This window comes from Melitaea cinxia, chromosome 28, assembly GCF_905220565.1.
Source record: "Melitaea cinxia chromosome 28, ilMelCinx1.1, whole genome shotgun sequence".
In the NCBI taxonomy this organism is placed as follows: domain Eukaryota; kingdom Metazoa; phylum Arthropoda; class Insecta; order Lepidoptera; family Nymphalidae; genus Melitaea; species Melitaea cinxia.
Window position 1 is genome coordinate 6,073,106 of NC_059421.1, and position 20,152 is coordinate 6,093,257.

Consider the following 20,152-nt stretch of genomic DNA (forward strand, 5'->3'; position numbering starts at 1 on the left):
GCAACTGTGCTGCGATCACTACGCAAACGCGTCGTTCTTTTTAACCGACTTCAAAAAAGGAGGAGGTTACTCAATTCGACCGTATATATATATATTTTTTTTTATGTATGTTCGGAGATAACTTCGTCGTTTATGAACCGATTTGGATAATTCTTTTTTTGTTGGAAAGGAGATATTCATAGTTTGGTACCATGATAAGGAAACCAGGATCTGATGATAGGATCCCAGAGAAATCGAGGGAAACTTTCAAAAATCGTAAGGGTGACTAGTAAATTTAATCATGTTTTCATTAAGTACTATAAAGCACTACTATTTAATAAAGGTTTGGAGTCGATCTGATGATGGAGAAGAAAGATAGTCGAGGGAACTCTTCAACAATTTATAGTAATTACCTGCTTTTTGAACTTAATTCGTTTTTATTGATGAGAACTTTGCACTTGTATGAGTTATAAGTGCCATTACAGTCTGATGATGGAGACAAAAGTTAGTCGAGGGAACTCTTTAACGATTTATAGCAATTACCTGCTGTTTGAACTTAATTCGTTTCTATTGATGAGAACTTTGCACCTGTATGAGTTATAAGTACCAATACAGTCTGATGATGGAGAAAAAAGTTAGTCGAGGGAACTCTTTAACGATCTATAGCAATTACCTGCTGTTTGAAGTTAATTCGTTTGTATTGATGAGAACTTTGCATATGTATGAGTTATAAGTGCCATTTCAGTCTGATGATGGAGACGAAAGTTAGTCGAGGGAACTCTTTAACGATCTATAGCAATTACCTGCTGTTTGAAGTTAATTCGTTTGTATTGATGAGAACTTTGCACCTATATGAGTTACAAGTGCCATTAAAGTCTGATGATGGAGACGAAAGATAGTCGAGGGAACTTTTCAACGATTTATAGTAATTACCTGCTGTGTGACCATCTGTGTCGCAGGACCAGGTTTGATGATGGAGCCCATAAACACTCGAGAGAATTTCTCAACAATTTACAGCAGTTACCTTTTGCTGTTTGACGACCGCTTTGATATAATGGTGCATGTGCCGTGTCGGCGGCGCCTAAACACCGACGGTCGCGGGTTCTATTCCCGCTCGGAGTGGATATTTATGTTTATACAAATATTTATTTTCGGTCTAGTTGTTAATCCTTGTGATTCTCCCAACCTAGCCTCGGAGAACACGCTAGGCTGTCAGTCCCGGTTGTTATTACGTACACCTGATAGCGAACTTTACTCATAGTATATCGACGCGTTAGCGCAGCGGTCACAGCACCGGCTGTTGCGCTGGCGTTAGTGGGTTCAATCCCCGCGCACGACAGAGATTTGTATTGGCCATATAGATGTTTGTTATGATCTGGGTGTTTGTGCTTGTGTATTGTGTATGTTTCCGAACCCCCGACATAAGAGAAAAAAGCATCCTTGTTAGGTCTACCCATCACTAAAAAATGTAAAATAAAATAATTTTTAACAAAAAAAAAACCGACTTCAAAAAGGAAACTAAAAAGTGAAAAATAAATTTACTTAGTACAAAGTAATTCTTATTTTGATTTAGTTAATCAAAAATGATTTAATAAATATTTTATAATTTTGAAGTTGGTGCCAAGTAAATACTACAACAACCTGGCTACAATAACAAATACAAACAACACACACACACAACAAACAAGTACAAAAAATTTATTAGATATGTCAAAACAATAACAGAATAATAACAGAGTATTCAACCTAATAGTCAATGAAACAAATTATGAAAGAAAACTGAATACAACTTACGAGTAGATACTAGAGTAGTTATTGTTTTACTTGGCACCGACTTCAAAGTTATAAAATATTTATTAAATCATTTCTGATTAACTAAATCAAAATAAGAATTACTTTGTACTAAGTAAATTTATTTTTCACTTTTTAGTTTCCTTTTTGAAGTCGGTTTTTTTTTTGTTAAAAATTATTTTATTTATGTATATATGTTCTTAATAATAAAGACCCAAATAAAAAATTGTCCAATTTACTGCAATAGCTCAGAAGTTGCTTGAATTTTTTTAACCACCTGAACCACCACGTGGCATCTGGTAAGCGGTTACTGTAATCTTTAGATACCGTCAACACTAGAAGCATCGCAAACAGTTTGCCGATCCTACCCCAGACCATCCCAGGAGTTCTGGCCGCCGTACTTACCACAGGAACACAACACTGCTGAGAGAAGTGCTATTTAGCTGAAATTTTCTGTAGGTTGAGGTACTTCTTCGTCCCTGATTTTGAGCTGGATATTTCTTGAAATGAAATGAAAACATTTATTTCGTCATAAGGTGATATACACACTTAACGAAAGTCAAAATAATCTCATTTACAGGAATAATAAAATAAATAAATTCAAAAAAAAAACTCGATAATACTAAAAGAAATTTAAGTCAGCAAAAAAATCAAACTATGAAATAAAAATTTACATCTTGACGTGTCCTACCTCAATAACACGTATATTCATTTTGACAATCCATTTTTATTTATATTAATATTATTATCTATCAAACGTCAACACGGAGTCTTACAGTGTTTTAGTAAAAAAAATTGACAACGTTAAAAAAAGTTTGCTATATATTATTTATATATCACTAGCCCGTTGGCGCATTTTGTAGTGAACCTACTTTCTGCTCCGAGGGTTATGGGTTCGATTCCCACCCCGAGTCTGGGTATAATATAAATATTCATTTATATATTTATATAAGTATTATTTAGAGGTATGTTTATCGGAAAAAAAAGTATCTGTAGCTATACCAATCGGCTGTTACCTATAACACAAGCATTAAGTTGCTTACTTTAGGAACAGACGACCGTGTGTGTATTGTACAGATAATATTAATAATATTATATTATTTATCTACATGTCTCAACAAATAATCTTACTCATCGTCGTCTACTAATATCCAATATTATGGCTGATTAAATTCCAATCCTTCTCCCTGATAAAATAGACCGTACGAAATGATTCAATTTAGTACTACTACAGTACAGTGAAATGAATCGAATAGCATGGCACAGGCCTTTTCTCCATATATGACACGAGTTGGTCTTACACACTGTTCCACTACCAGTTGACGGATATAACCACTGTGATTAAAATCATTTAATAGTATCCTATCATACATTTCTAGTATCAGGAGCAGTCATAGCATAAGAACCGGAGCTGTCAACAATTATAATATGATGAGGCGTTGTTGAATGATTGACAACGACATACATTCAGACCTGGAACGATTATTAGTACAAGTATTATGTCTTTCCCAAGCAGATCAAGAGAAATATCAGAGATAGCAGATAGATCAAATCCCCCAATCCTGACATTATTTTCTTTGACTAGTAATAAATATGAGACAATACGGAAATATCCCATATTTTTACGCCGTTTACTCATTTATGCCGGTTGTGACGACAAAAGACTGATTTATTTCATGACACTTTCAGCTTTAAACACTTGCCTGTAATTACAATTAAAACAAAAACGAACGCCGCATTAACGAATGTAGGTAGTAAAATAATTTATGTAACCTCACGTGAATGTATAAATAATACGTTTAAAATATTGGTCGTTCAACCAAATACACGCTTGAATAAACATATTAACTCAAATACACAACATATTGGCACTACAAACACATGCATTTAAGTTGAAGACACATTCTAGTTTACGATTTGCTTGTGTGTGTGTAAAATAAAAAAAATATATATATTCGTGTACACAACTTTTCATAGTCTTGGACAACTTCAATCCAATTACACCAACGGCTTATACGATATTTTTTTTTTTTCATTCCACGTACAAGTCCTAAATAATTAAATTCATTCCGCAATGAAGCTCAACCTTCATCAATATTTAACTCGCGTATACATTTATTCAAGTTTAGGTACGTTTATATTGCTGGTTTGTGGTCGGTTTCCGAAATACTGGTTGATAAAAATTTCACACAACGCGTTCATAAAAAAAGCAATAATAGTATTACAAATCGCTAGCGATAGTCCTACTTAAGACCTATTCCTACAAATTATCTACTCGGGCTTTTTATTACTAGAGATAGAATTTTTAGTCAGTTTAAATTACCAAATTGTACCAAAATTAAAACGCTGCTAGCAGATATCGACCGCATTTTAACCTAGCCGTTGTACTTGCAGGTTAAAAAGATAACAAACAACTACAACATAATACGACGATTAACATATGTAAGTGTCAATCAATCCTTAAACGCAAATATGGAGTATTAAATTGTTATAAGTGTTTGGAAGGTGGTTGGAAGTCTTATTGAGATCCCATGCGATAATCCGAAACTTATTAATATTTTCTACGTCCTAAAATAAATGGAAAGATTTTTAGTGTAGTCGAGTTCTAAATTTATTAATTGGTTTTAAGATTAATTTATTAGATTATTATTCTCTGAGATTAGGGTAGCATGTAATTATGAATGGTTAGATAATTATTTGGGCTAAGATGGTATTGGTAGGAAAAAATATAATTATGTTTGCTCGCAAACGAAAAAGATCTTCAAGGCTACAATTACACATAAATACAATACATAATACAACGTAGATAGACGGAAAAATAGTCAAATATGCGTTTTAAAAAATTACTCAAAAAATATTTTACATAATTTATTTATTTATTTTTTAGGACAACTTACAAAACATACACTAATAAATATGATTTACAGACGTGTTTGTAATTATCTCGATTTAATTTAAATGGGACCACATGACACGCACCACCAATCGATTATAAAAAAAAAATCATCGGATCGTTCCATCCAATCAAAACTTTGAGGTAACATACAAAAAAATACATTCGAATTGAGAACCTCCTCCTTTTTTGACCTCGAATAAATTAGTTTTCAAAAACATATTATTTATATTATTACATGTAAGTTTATTAGTAAATTTTAAGTCCTTTATGTGAAAATAATAATCGGTAGCAGGGGTACGGTATTTATGGACGAATTAAACAAAGTCTATAATTATGATTTTTTTTCGTTACCATAAAAAAATCTAACAAGAAGTGGGAAAAATAATATGATAACTTATATTACTTATGAAAAATAAATCAATGGGGGCTTCTCGCTACATTCTATAAAATGATTGTATAATTTTATATTCCTAAATACTATTTTAACGCCATCTTTTGAATCTGTGGGTAAGCGCCTGACATACAGCGCTCTCTACGTCTTGTGCGTCCTTATCAAAACTAACATCATATAGTTGTATCTTGAAGTAAATATGTTTTAAAAAACCGGTATTAATACAGAGGCGATAGCTCACCTCCTTGAAACCCAACATTCACTGTTAACCACTCCAAAAAGAATTCTGGGCTTGTATCGGTATATATTGTATACTAATTTTGTACTAAAACACAGTTTATATATTATTTTTCAAAAGAGTAACTGCGGAGTTTCTTGAAGATTCTTCTCTGCAGAATCTACATTCCGAATCGGTGGTAGCTTTACTTCTACATATATAATAATTTATTTTTAAAGTTTTAATTTATAAAATGACGATTCAAAAGTGCTCTTTGAGCCTATTTGAATAAAGCTGTTTTTGATTTCGATTTTGATTTTATCGATATAGTACATAATATGGAATCAGTCAAATCGGTCAACATATTGTCAAGACAGATAAACAGAATATAAAATGTCTTATTAACTTTAAACTAATTTAATCACAAGAAATTCATACAATCCTTCGATTAAATTAGTTTAATCACTACTTAAAATTTAATTTCTTTTCGTGCAACTCGGCGTAAATCTCTCTGACAGTCCTTGAAGCCTGTCGAATGTCTTTGTAAAGTGATCTTGATTCCCATCGGAAAGCTATGTTCATTTGGTACTCTAAATCATTTTAGTAAAACGATTTCTCCGCAAATTGAGATTACATAACTAACAAAAAGAACATTAATTTTAAAAGGCTTCAGTTAGAGGTAGGATTCCTAATTTGGTTGTTTTTTTGTGCATGGTACACATGGTACATGTTTAAAGGTTATCTTATGAAAAGTATTCTAAAAACACTTTTAAAATAAATAAAATATTTATTTAAATAACAAGTAATGTTAAATTTTTACAATATTTACAAAATTTATTAAGTCTATTATTTAAATAACAAAATACAAAAACAAAAACACGTCTTGATTGACACCAGAGTTTATTTTTAAGTTTAAAATACACAAAGAAGTAAAGAGAAAAAATCAACAGTTACAAAGAAGAACGAGTACACATACTAATTAAAAATCGGCCTCAAAATATCTCACAAGAATGAAAGCATCATTCATTGTTCCAGATCTTAAGGGTGACCTTTGTAAAGGGAACAAGACAAGTACCGCACAAGTTCACTAGGTGGCCTGGAAAACCATGGTTCCTATTACAATTGTCTCAAAGACTTGGTTTGGTGAACTAACATTTGAAGGTACTCCCAGCACGCCAAATAACAATAAATAAACAAATTAGCTACTCATAAACATTAAGTAACAAGTAAAATGTTGCAATTTAAATCAAGCGATAATGCTCAAGATCTCATGAACTTACTACAAGACAAAAATTCGAAAACGATTTTAAATGTCTTTTAAGAATTTTATTCAATCATTCAATTTTATAATAATGAAATTAATAAATAATAATGATATATACAAGATAAGGATATACCACTGTATAATAAATGTTTCGTTCTTTCCTTTGTAATAGACCAAACTTAAATAATGATTAAAATAACATGTATATCGCAGATATTATTTCTCATACTTTCATAAATACAAATCATTAAAAATAAATTTAACGCCACCTACCGGACATTGGTGCAATTAACTAGCATCTTCTATTTTAAAACATGTAATTACAATTACTAGATGGCGCTACAGAGTAGGGATAAAAGTTCTTGGTTTTTGTACAACTGAAACAAATACATTCATGCTAGATGGCGTTAGATACTATTATATTTTAAAATATACAATAAGAAAATAGATTTAAAATCAAAATGCCTCCTTAAAATGTTGTATAGCCGATAGGCTTTTCAAGTACTCTAAAATCGCCTTATTTCATCAAAGTACACGAGAATGTATCACCGGTTTGATCCGTTAATTCCCGTAACGAATCGTGTCGTGTGCGAAATTTTTTATTATCGTAATATTTCACAGTATATTTTCATAATAGACAAATTAATTTCAAACTTTATAAGACAAAATAATTAAGTTTAATATGATTATTTAACCTGTATTTGTAATCAAACTATTATTGGAACAAAGTTCCTTACGGCAGGCTTGACATTTGGCTGGGCGACCGAACTGAAAAAAAAAAGTGATACTAAAACCGCAAGAAAAATATATAACGGAAGTGACGTAATATCAGTAACACGACTGTATAATATGACGTTTGTAAAACTAAAACATTACTAGTAATTTTTTTTTAAATTATTTATGGAATTTTATACTGTCGACAAAAATAAATAAAGACACGTCATGTTTCTTTATTTCACTTAATAGTTTGAATTATTATTATTATTATTTTGTTTGATTTGTTTTATTTTACGATATTTGTTATTTTCTAAAATACTAAATTTCCTAAATACTTTTATGTACTTCATTAAAACCAAACAACAAAATTAAAAAGAAATCAAGAACTAGAAATATATATATAATATTCAACATTTTTTTTTCAAATTGTGTTGCTTCTATACTATCCGAATGAACTTCGTTCCTAACCTGGTGTCTCATGGTACCACAATAATTTTAATGTAATAGGTATGATATTGAAATACTTTGAGAAGTTTATCCCGAAGAGTTGTAGCACGTAAAGTAATAAAAGGGAAGAAATCGTGTACCTTTGTAAGCAAACAATTAAGTTGTATCACATATTGTAGAATTTCTGAGTAGAATTTGCACCATCTCTAAATAGCATTAATCTGCATTATCAAGAATGGAGAAGGAATTACGCAAGCATCATTTTAGAAGGGAGGCGTAGAAGGCGTCTTTGTTGACGTCAGCTAACCATGACAAGTATTAACGGTTTTTCTCAATTTCACTCGACTCAGCTTAAAATAAATAAAACAACCAGTCAAGTGCCCAGTCGAGCAGCTAATCGATCCAACTATCGACCAACCCAACGATGACAGTTATGGTAGACTTTTGACATATGTAGAGTTTTGTTTAATTCGCCTCACAGAAACGCGCATATACGTAAATATTATTTTGTATGGGAATATATTCCTAGATTTCTAGTCGACTCTAAAAAAAGTCCCATAACTATCAATTTGCCTATAAACAGACCTAATCAAGCAATTCGTTCAAAAATATCAAACAACCACTCGAGCAACTCGTGAATACAAAAAAGTCTGACTACTAACCAAGCAATAAGTCGACCAACTAATCGATAAACCAATTTAGTAAACTAGTCAAGCAACTTGCAGAACAATTGATTTAGCATAGAACATATAAATAAATGATATTGAGAATAAACTTGGACAATTTATTAAGATAAATATTGGGATCGATACCTCCTCTTCCATGGTCACGCCCATAGCTTTATGGATCCATGCAGTATCCTAGCAGCTTACTAGCGCCAGGCTGTTCCTATTTTTCATAACCTACCTGGTTGAATGTATCTAATGAATGCTTTTATTTCAACTATAGTTCGTTGGTAACATTTCACTTGCTTGGGATTTAAAATTAACAAATAATAAAAGCTTGATATTAGATTGATAATAACAGTACTTTAATATTCCATTTGTAAGTTTAGTACCAACGAGCGTCTGATGTAGTGGTGCATGTACCGTGTAAGCGCCTAAACACCGGCGGTTACGGGTTCGATTCCCGCTCAGAATGGATATTTGTATTTGTATTAATATTTGTTTTCGATCTGGGTTTTTGTCCTTGTGGAGCTCCCCACCGTGCCTATGAGAGGACGTAAAGTTGTTGGACTCGGTTATTATCATAGACACCTAACAGAGATCATTACCCATATAAAGAGATATATATGAGATATATATATATATATATATATATATATGTATATATATATATATATATATATATAGACTAGCTGACCCCACAAAGGTTATTTTGCCTTATATGTTATTAAACCCCTTAATCCCCCCCCCCCTTATAACTTAAGGGTATGAAAAATAGATGTTGGCCGATTCTCATTTCGGAGGAGTATTGTAATTACGAGAGATTTTATATAATGAGAATTTTATATAATTATATGATATATCACAAATTAACAGTGTTCCAATAACATACGTGCATAGTAAATATCCTTTGTATCTGTTGAGAGTCTATTAATCAAAATGCGTCAATCATTATTTAACAATCACAAACCCATTTACCAGATAACCAAACGTCGTAACAATATCCCTAATTGTTATTTATACATTGGAATATACAAGCCGTCTCAGCACTACTTGAAACTTGTAAAACTTTAATTATCTAAGTTATGTACTTAGTCCAGCTTAGATAGTTTACACGTGGGAAAGTTACCTAGATAAATATAAGTTGCAAAGCTAGGAACTATATTACAGAACACTACACGTCTCAAGTAACTTTGTTCATGTTTATAACTTTTAATGTGTTTTTTTAACCGACTTCAAAAAAAGAAGGGATTACTCAATTGGACCGTTATATATATTATGTATGTTCGAGGATAACTTCGTTGTTTATGAACCGGTTTCGATAAAAAAAATTTTTTTGAAAGGAGATATCCCAAGGGTGACACCATGGTAAGGAAACCAGGAGCTGATGATGGAATCCCAGAGACATCAAGAACCCTCGAAAATCTTAGTGACGACTAGTGCATTTGTTATTTTTCTTCGTCTACATACGTTGTATTACTTGTCGATATAATTGAAGTCTGTTTTTTCGTTTGCGAGCAAACACAATTATTTAGTTTCTGTTAATAAGTTTTTAAGGGTCAATCTCCTCCTCAAAAGCATATATTTAAAATATAATAAAGTTCATCTCTAAAATTAAACGCTAAGATAAATAAATGAAATTTTTAAAAAACAAAATGGCGGTAAGAAATTTGGCGTTTAGTATAAAATGATTTTTTTAATTGTTAATAACTCAACAAGTCCCTTCAAATAAAGAATTTCAAGTCAATACTACAGCTGCAGTTGCTTCTATTAAACGTCTTAAACTGAGTACTTCATAACAGTTTATAACATTTAGTAACACTATATAATAAAACATTTTAGACAAATTCGTGTTTAATGTAGCAGTTTTCTACTTGGAACCTCTTGGGCCTTTCTATTTTCTTGTATCAAAAGATTCTCTTAGCAACTCATTTGATAGACGCGCACATCGCAGTAATAGCACATAAGTTAGACATAAAACCTGTGGCATGTTGATGAAATTACAGCAGCAAATTTTCGTTTAAGCGAAGTAGTTAATTGTGAACATCAGTACTGAAAACAAATTACCAAAGATTGAACAGCTAAGATTGTTTTTTTTTTTATTATTATTATTATTATTTTTTTTTTTTTTTGTTGATATGCGTTCATGAATACAAAACTAAAAAAATGATTTGTACAAATTTCCAAACATACGCAAATCAGAATTCGAACCAATTTTAATAACCAGTAATTCTAACTGGACTGAAGTGACCTGATAACATTCCACAGCTAGGCAAGGCCGTCTTTCGACAACTAGAAAAAGGCCACGTTCTCCAAATAGGGGTCCAGCAAGTAAATTTTTATTTTGTTTAGTTATCAATTTATTATCATGGTACATGATCAACAACGTAGCCGACATAGCCCATAGAATTAGCAAGTCGAAGTTGCAGTGAGCTGGTCATCTGTGTCGCAGGACCGATGGCCGTTGGAGCAGACGTGTCCTGGAGTGGAGACCGCGTCTTGGCAAACGCAGTTTACGGCGTCCTCCAGCCCGTTGGACCGACGATCTACGTAAGATTGCCGGTGTAGGCTGGATGAGGATTGCGGGAACCCCAGGCCCTTGGAGCCTGGGCCCAGACTTAGGTCTAGGGCCTAGGCCCCAAGGGGAGGAGTTGCTGGACTTCTACTGGGCGCGTCCCCTGGGTGGCGGATAGGGGAGGCCGCTCGCGATTAACTGCCGCGGGTGGTAGGGGTCTTCGGACCCTCGCGGACCAAAACCAGACGATGCGCTCCGGGTACCGCTCTGATTCTCAGAGTGGGCTTATGAGCGCAGGTGTCTTGGTACGAAGGTGCGGCAGTGTGTGTGGCGCTGAGACGGCGCGGAGACGTGGGGGTCGGGTTTTCCTTCCCCCGCGTGGCTGACGGGGTGGGCAGGTTCGCTCACCCGGTCTAAGGCGCACAAGCGCATGCCACCAGGTAGCGCTAGGCGCCCTGCAGTTTCTGCAGCTGCTAGGTGCGGCCACTGGGCCTCAGGCGGTGGGGCAGCTCCTGGACCTCGTCTCCCTCCTAAAGACGGCGGAGGGTTCTACTTGGAAAGGTTGAGCGTCCCTTCTGATGGGGCCGAAAAGCCATCATCGGTGGGCGTTGTGGTAGTATGCGAAAGCGATCCCATGGCGTCCCCACTAAGTTGCCGGCGGCAAAATGTAGGTTTTAGTGGATAGTCTGGCATTGCACCCCACGCCGGGAGTTCCACACTCCCGTCACCCTCGTGTGGCGGCAGTGTGGAACGTAATGCATTTCCCCATCTATATAAAAAAAAGGATTGCGGGAACCGGGATGTCTGGTGCAAACTTGGGAGGCCTATATTCAGCAGTGGACTGCAATAGGCTGAACTGACTGACTGACTGATAAACAACAATACATTTTATAAATATATTTGTTCGGTATTTCTGATATGTATCTCGATTACAAATATAAATACACGAAATTTAAAAAAAGTCAGAAAAAAAATTTAAATTACTAGACTAAATACATTTTTAGTGACTTTCAAACCTTAAATATTGTTAAGTAGATTTCTTATACAAGAATCTTATCAAAAACAATTTTTAAGACAGGGTTGGTTGTACGAAATATATATAAATATTATACGTATTTATGAATATATTTAGTAAAACTCTAACACACGTGAATAACCCAGCCTAATCCGATAAGTAAGGAATATAAAATTTTCCATCAGAGCTTCATATGTTCCGTCGCTGAGCTACCTTAGTGGGCGGGGCTTTTTTAAATGCCTTGTGAGGCTTAAATAGGATATTAAAGTTTATATGAAAAATTCTCAGCTTTTCTATTTTGTTTTTTTTTAGACATAACATGTAAGAACACAAATCCAGCGGATATTTATGTATAATATGTATGTACATTTTAAATAGCCTGTGACTATGTAGTCTAAATATGTATTTGATGGTACATACATCCATTTTTAACTATCACCAATATTACACGCTTACACGGCTCAATAACATTAATAATGGTAATAATGGTACGGAGAAAAATTGTCATGGATTTCCAGAGATTTGAGAACAAAGGTTTTTTATTGTCGTCAAGCGGAAAAATTCATGAGGTGAAATAAAAGCTAAGAACTACTACAAAAAAAAATATACATTTAGTTTCGATAAGATGCAAAGGCAATAGTTTTAAAATGGCCCTGAAGATAACATAAGTATTAAAAATATAACATAGTGATTTTGTCTGATCCGTTTCCTTTAATTAAAATATGTTCTTTATCAGTCCGTGATAACATATACTACTCGTAAAAGGATTTTTAAAACAATAATTGTGTTTGCTCACAAACGAAAAAAAAACCGACTTCAATTTCATCGACGAGTAATACAACGTAGATCGACGAAAAAATAGTCAAGTAACTATGCGTTATCAAAGATTACTCAAAAAGTAGTTATCAGATCTCGATAAAATTTAAATGTGACCACATGATAAACATCAGCTTTCGATTAAATTGAAAATTATCAAAACCGGTACACCCAGTAAAAAGTTATTGCAGATTTTCGAGAGTTTCCCTCGATTTCTCTGGGATCCCATCATCAAATCCTGGTTTCCTTATCGCGGTACCAAACTAGGGATATCCCCTTTCCAACAAAAAAAGAATTATCAAAATCGGTACATCCAGTAGAAAGTTATGCGGTATAATACAACGTAGGTCGACGAAAAAAGCGTCAAGTAAAAACGCATTATTAGATATAACTCGAAAAGTAGTTGTTAGATCTCAAATAAATTTAAATGGGAGCAATTGGCACACACCACCTTTCGATTAAAAAGAAATTTGTCGAAATCGGTCCACCCGTCAAAAGTTCTGATGTAACATACATTAAAAAAAAGCAGTCGAATTGAGAACCTCCTCCTTTTTTGGAAGTCGGTTAAAAAATTAAATCATTCCTTCTTATATATATATATATATATATATATAATTATACTATCCCGCAAACGTTGTTTTACCATATACATTTCTAACCCCCTTAATCCCCACCCCTTATAACTTAGGGGTATGAAAAACAAATGTTAGCCGATTCTCAGACCTATCCAAAATGCACACAAAATTTCATAAAAATTGGTCCAGACATTTCGGAGGAGTATTGTAACTAACATCGTGACACGAGAATTTTATATATAGGATAAGAATAACAGATATTCTTAGAAAACAATAAGTCAAATACTTTAAAAGAAAAAAAAAGCAATCTAGAGAATCTTTAATACTTTTTTAAAAGGACCATACATCTTTCTAAATAGATACCTTTTTATATAAGTACTAATCCTTTATATTGAACCAATCTCAAGTTAAGATCAGATTTATCGCGGTTACGAACGTTTTCCAATAATATATTTCTGTCTGTGATTTGACCTTTCGTCCTGAGTATGAATCACTTATAAAATACATATATTCTCGGAGTTTCTATTTTCGGAGTTTCTCTGTAAGAAGCTTAAGAAAAAATAAAAAACATTGGGACTTAATCTGTTTGGATTTTTTATTGATAAATATTATTCCTTTGGGCTTGATACTACGCTTTTTCACATAATTTATTTACAAATGGGCTTACAGCGTCTAATGGCACTTAAGCATTGCACTAACACTCAATGGTGATCAACAATAAACTGAATACATGATATAATTGAATAAAAACATTTTAATTCTGTAGCTTTTAGAAACTTATTGATGTGTTTTTCATGTGATCGCGTGGAAATGTTACAAAAAATAGCCAATGTTGTATTTTCTATCTCCAGCTATCTACGTAATAAGGTTTAATTAAATTGAACAAATAAGATAGAACTAAAAGATTAACAAATACCCATCCATGTAGATGATGACAAACTTTCATTGTATATATCAGTAGGATTAATTATTATGTACAATTTTAGGAATAACCATTTAGCAGCACATCTTATATTTAAAATTCTCATGTCACAATGTTAGTTCAAATACTACTCCGAAAAGGATGGACAGATTTTTATAAAATTTTGTGTGCATATCGGGTGGATCTGAGAATCGGCCAACATCTATTTTTCTTTGTTAGTTTTTCATAGTAGTTTCATAAGTTATAAGATGGGGGGATTAAGGGGGCTGATAACATATATGGCAAAACAACGTTTGCGCTCAGATAGTAATATTTTTTTTTTTTTTTTTATATCACTAGGTCGGCAAACAAGCGTACGGATCACCTGATGGTAAGACATTACCGTAGCTTATAGACGCCTGCAACACCAGAAGCATCGTAAGCGCGTTACCGACCAAATCCCCAATCCTCCCCAGGAGCTCTGGTCACCTTACTCACCAACAGGAACACAATACTGCTTGAAAACAATATTATTTAGCTGTGATCTTCTGTAAGGTCGAGGTACTAACCCAGTCGGGCTGCTCCATATTTTGAGCAGGAAATTCCTGCTGTGCCCTACCTCAGTTAAATTATATATAGTAATTATATGTAGATATATAATCAAACCTATATTTTTTTCTTTGTTTTAATTAGATTTATCAAAAAGCCTGGTTATAGTCGACTTCTAATTTTACTATTTTATATATATAGGTATATGTATTTCGATATGATTATAGATTTCTATCAGGTGCTTTTTTTTGCAAATTATGTTGCATATAACAATATTGACAATAATGACATTTTTTTTATAATTGATTTAATGTACCATATATTCTCACTTTAATGTTAAAACTTTTAACCTGGCATCCCTATATAGTCACACAGATGTAAGGCACACCACTATTCAATATAATCCACTAACGGTAAGCTACGTCATATGTCAAGCTTCTGGCTCAGAAAAATGATGCGTGTCACGCAGACCCGATGAATCGAGACCAGTTATAATGAAAGTTTATTGTTCTTGGTAGTCTTTATATTTTACGTTGATAGCATTGGATGCATTGACATTGACAAATATAATGTCATGAAAAATGTCATACATTCTAATGTGTGACGTGGAAATGTATCACAAAAGAATTAAAGCTTTTTAAGAGTTTTTTTTTTTTTTGAAGTAAAACTTTTTTACGCATGCTTGACTTGAGGAGTAATGCGTGACGAGAGCATTACGAAAAGTGTAATCGGGCGAGGCGAACGGAGCGAGAGAGGGAAGTGCGAGCACGGTTTTCTTTCTCTCTTTCTCTCATAGCCAGTTACGTTTCATATATCTAAGCACAGTGCAGACCTATTGTGCAGAAGTTTTACTTTAGTCGTGTGATCTAAAGTACACTCGTTTTTTTTTATATAATATTGTGTGATTTCGAAACACTAGTGTTCTTTCAAATTTTTAGAAAGAAATCAAAGAATCAAATATGACATAATAATGAAAAATAAAGATAAATATACTAACGTATAGATCCTAACGGATAGAACTCGTGTCATGGTATTATTAATAAAAGTGATTGGTATACGAAAACTATATGAATTTGACTCCCTGATAATTTTGTACTAGAAACTCGATATAATAGAATAAAAGATAAATACCAACACAAGCTTACGAATTTTTCTAACCGTAAAATATCATAGTAGCATAATTTTTTGTATTTTTTCTTATAAAAATAAATATCACCTTATGTTACCTCCAAAAACATGGTAAGTAAATTGAGATCAATATCCCTAAAAACGCACACATTGAAAATTGGTTGATCATAAATACATGACCACACACACATATTACGTAATTAACGACAGTTGTAGAGATTTCTTTGTTTCTTCTGATTCATGTAAACAGTATAATAAATCTAATGATTACGTTTGGCTGACGATCGTCGTAAAAATACACCAATAAAGCCTTTTCTCATACAGACTTGGAAACTCCGAGTACATTATTACTGTTTATAAAAGTATAAGTCGATATAATTATATAAACTGTGGCTATGCCAACTGTGATCTGAAACACAGACTATATATTACTTTTAGACTCAGGGCAGGAATCGAACCTACAACCCCTTGAGCAGAAAGAAAAGGCACTAAACTACTGCATCACGTTATCTTAATCATAATACCAAGTAGATTCTGGTTGTTATTCTAAAAAGGATTAAACATGTTACATTGAGTGTAATAATTATGACCTTTAAACCCATTTAGCAGTTCAATCATCCTTAAAACCAGAATTATTTCGCTACTGCCTTTAAAAATAATTAACACAATAATTTTCCTAACGTTTACTACGTATTACTTTAGTAATAATTTGTAACAATTTGTTTTTATTAAGCTATTGAGCCAAATACTACTTCAATGGGTTTGAGAGCACTATAAAATAAGCATGTTGTTTTATTTAAACACTGCAACTTGTTATATACATATATTAGTAAATAGTTTATCTTTTATTCAAAACTAGTTGCGCCCGCGACTTTGCCGCGTGGAATTGAACGAAAAAGTTATTGTAAAGTTCGCATATTTATAAAATAAATAAATTTCTAAAATAAAAGTAGCCTAAGTTACTCCTTATTACATCAGCTATCTGCCAGTGAAAGTCTTGTCAAAATCAGTCTAGTCTTTTCAGAGATTAGCCAGAACAAACAGACTGACAGACAGACAAACAGAGAGACATAAATCGTAAAAAAATATATTTTGGTATATGCACCGTGAAATTGGGAAATATGTCAATTTAAGGACTTCGACCATCTCGTAAATATTAACTCCCTGAAATAAACCCCTTTTTACCCTGGGAATCCCCGAATTTTAACATTTTGGACTATAGGAAGTAAATTCATTGTAATACTCGTAAGTACAATATATTTAAGTAAATGTTTGCTATACTTATTAATTACTTTACTACTACTGAGATTTATAATCAGAATAGTACGCATTTGTACGTACGTACGTACGTATTAGTACGTATTTTAGTACGTGTATAAAACTCTATAATCCTCTTCTATGTACCTTTAAAACATACCTGTATTTGTATTCTCCTGATTTTCCTGAGCGTCTTTCTCTTCTTTTGTAGACTTAGCTTCTGAACTTGTGTTGCAACCCATTTTGACACTTATTTACTACTAATATAAAGTTATTTTTACAAAACACTGTCCTACTACACTTTAGTCACTTCGCACTATAACATAATTGTCTTCGAGGACCAACTTTTTGTATACCTGCAACAGAAATATATACATTATCACTTAATATGAATACATATTTGTAATTTTAAGCATTTATTGAATTTAGGACGTAATAGCAAGTGGTAACAAGAGCTATCAGACAGATGTTTTGAGATTACTAATACAGGATTCAATACCTACTACGGCGTGTAAACGTTTTTTTTGGCGCACCGCACACACAATTTTTCGGAGGTAGTAAGTTGGGCTGATCCGTCACGCTCTGAGGTGAAAGGCTCGATCGGTTGAACTCGAGACCCCCGAGTGTACCCGAGCGAGGAAGCTACAGTTGGCTGCTGTTGAACATAGGCCTCCCCAACTTAAAAACAAAGACTTTCTGTGCCCCACCTCAATAAAATTTGTAAATGTTTAAATAGATAACAACATTTGCTACTACTGGGACCAAATGAATTGCATTACCTTCAAATAGAATTCATTCCTAAAAAAAATTCTAGGAAGAATTCTTTGAAACACAGTAAGTGGCTTTCATATCGTACATTTTTTTATATACTTATAAAAGTGTATTTTTACTTATAAAAGTATTTTTGATATACAATATTTAATTTTATATTTGATATTAATGTACGTATATTTAGATATTGTTCTGATCAACGCCGATAAAATCACAAGACGTTAGTCTGTACTTGCTGATGAAGCTTCACGTATTTCTCTCTATACGAAGTTTCGCTTTGTATTTTAGTTACGAATCAGATTTTGACAATACAGCGCCGGCGCGAATTGACATGAGCATTTGTACGTACGTATGTGTGTATGTACGTATGTATGTTACAATGTCATTTATCACAATTCATAAACGATTAATGTTGAATATTGAAATGTGTGTAATATATCGATGTCAACTCTACGACTGTGTTGGTGTAAAATTTCTATGAATACAGTCTATGGTTTAATTCCTACATAGAAGGAATATTTGCATTTATGTATTTATTTGTTTTTGATTTGTATCCACATTCTTATTATTATTAATCTTTCTAGAGTAGCTTAATTAGCATCAAAACCCGTTTGTATTTTTATTTTTCAAATTAGTTCGGTAGTTGTCATAACAACATAATAGTGTTATTACATTACAAATGTTGATGATGTGAACTATACTTAAGTATTATAAAGGGATATAAGTATTATAAAGGGAAACCTGTTATTGACCTTACTTTTTGTAATTGTTTACAGTATCTACTAACTATTAAAACGCTGTAGTTTTTCTTAATAAATAATAAATAAATAATTATATATATTACACTTAATTTACATACACACCTTAACCGCTGCTACTGTATCGTGTCCAGTACCCAAAGGTTATCTGGAATAAATCGCTATTTAGCGATAAGATCGCCTTTGTACATCTTCTATTGTATCTTTCTTTATTTGTGTCTGTATTTCGGTGTCCATTAAGAGTAGATAAATAAATAAATAAAAAGACATCGCTCTGGCATAGTGGTGCATATTCCGTGTATGCAAACAAAAATTCCGGGTTCTATTCCCGCTCGGGATGGATATTTTCTGTGCAAACGTTTTTTATTTTCAGGTCTGGGTGTCTATCTTTGTGGGTCTCTCTACCGGGCCGGAGAGCACGTAAAGCAGTCGGTTGTAGGTTGTTATCATTGACACTTGATAGCGATCGTTACTCATAGTTGGGAATATATCCACAGTGGAACAATGTGGTGGATTAAGCCCGAACCTTCTTTTACATGGGAAAGGAGGTCTATGGCCAGCAGTGGGATGTTACAGATAAGCGTGATTACGAATATTACTCATAGTATGTAACTTGTCTAACAAAAACAGCTATAGAACAGTATGATGACTTAAGTCTCTGGAGTCTTTCTGGAAAGACTTTGGTTTTTATGTATTAAAAATTGTCTTTGACTTTATAATTTTAAATTTAAGAGTAAAAGTCTGAAGTGTAGGAGTCACTCTGAATTTTCTTACATCAATATTTTATTCTATAGTTATGAAATTAAATAAATGCAAAAAATACATATTACGAGCTTCAGCAAAATGTGTACAAAAACGCGCGATTTTTAAATATTAGAATATACATACAATGGTATAACTCGTATACACGCGATAAGTGTGTGATAGTCAAGTTATACGTATACAATATCGAAGCGTATCCAGAAGGGTCGACAGGGCTCCAGACAATACGATATTAATCTCTAATTGAGAGTGAAGGGCGTGTTAAAATTCGGGGAGGGGTAGTAGGGTGATGGAAATCTGTGGATGCAATTCGTACTTATAGAGGGTTCATTTTGGTTCAAGTTATATAACACTGATTGATTTTTTTGTCATCCAAGGTCACTAACAATTTCCCCTTATTTGTTTTTTTTTTTTTTTTGTTTATCTTCTCCTATCTCGAATTTAGTTTTACAAATGATTGTTATTCTGCAACATAATAATCTGTATGAATAAAAATAAATCGTTAAATGTTTTCTAAGTGAAAAGTTCAAGAACGGCTGTATCAATTCCAACAAAGTTTTGTTCCATATATTTTTGATACTTTCTAGAAATTATTTATGGAATAATTAAAAAAATTGTTAGAAAACCTGGTCAAACAGGACACGTCGGTCGGGTAGGCAGATAGTAATATATATGACGTCGTCATCAATATTTGGAAACAGTGGGTACAACGGTAATGACGTCATCAATGAACTGACT

At 33.1% G+C, this 20,152-nt stretch overlaps 1 protein-coding gene across 1 annotated transcript in view; it reads right to left on the reverse strand.

The window, feature by feature from the left end:
* LOC123667440 (sperm surface protein Sp17) overlaps positions 1 to 17,365 on the reverse strand; it is a 187,701-nt gene extending 170,336 nt beyond the window's left edge. The window contains exon 1 of the mRNA XM_045601337.1: positions 17,284 to 17,365. Within this exon, the coding sequence (XP_045457293.1) occupies positions 17,284 to 17,365 (82 nt within the window). The remainder of the gene's footprint in view (positions 1 to 17,283) is intronic.
* Positions 17,366 to 20,152: the final 2,787 nt, after the last annotated feature.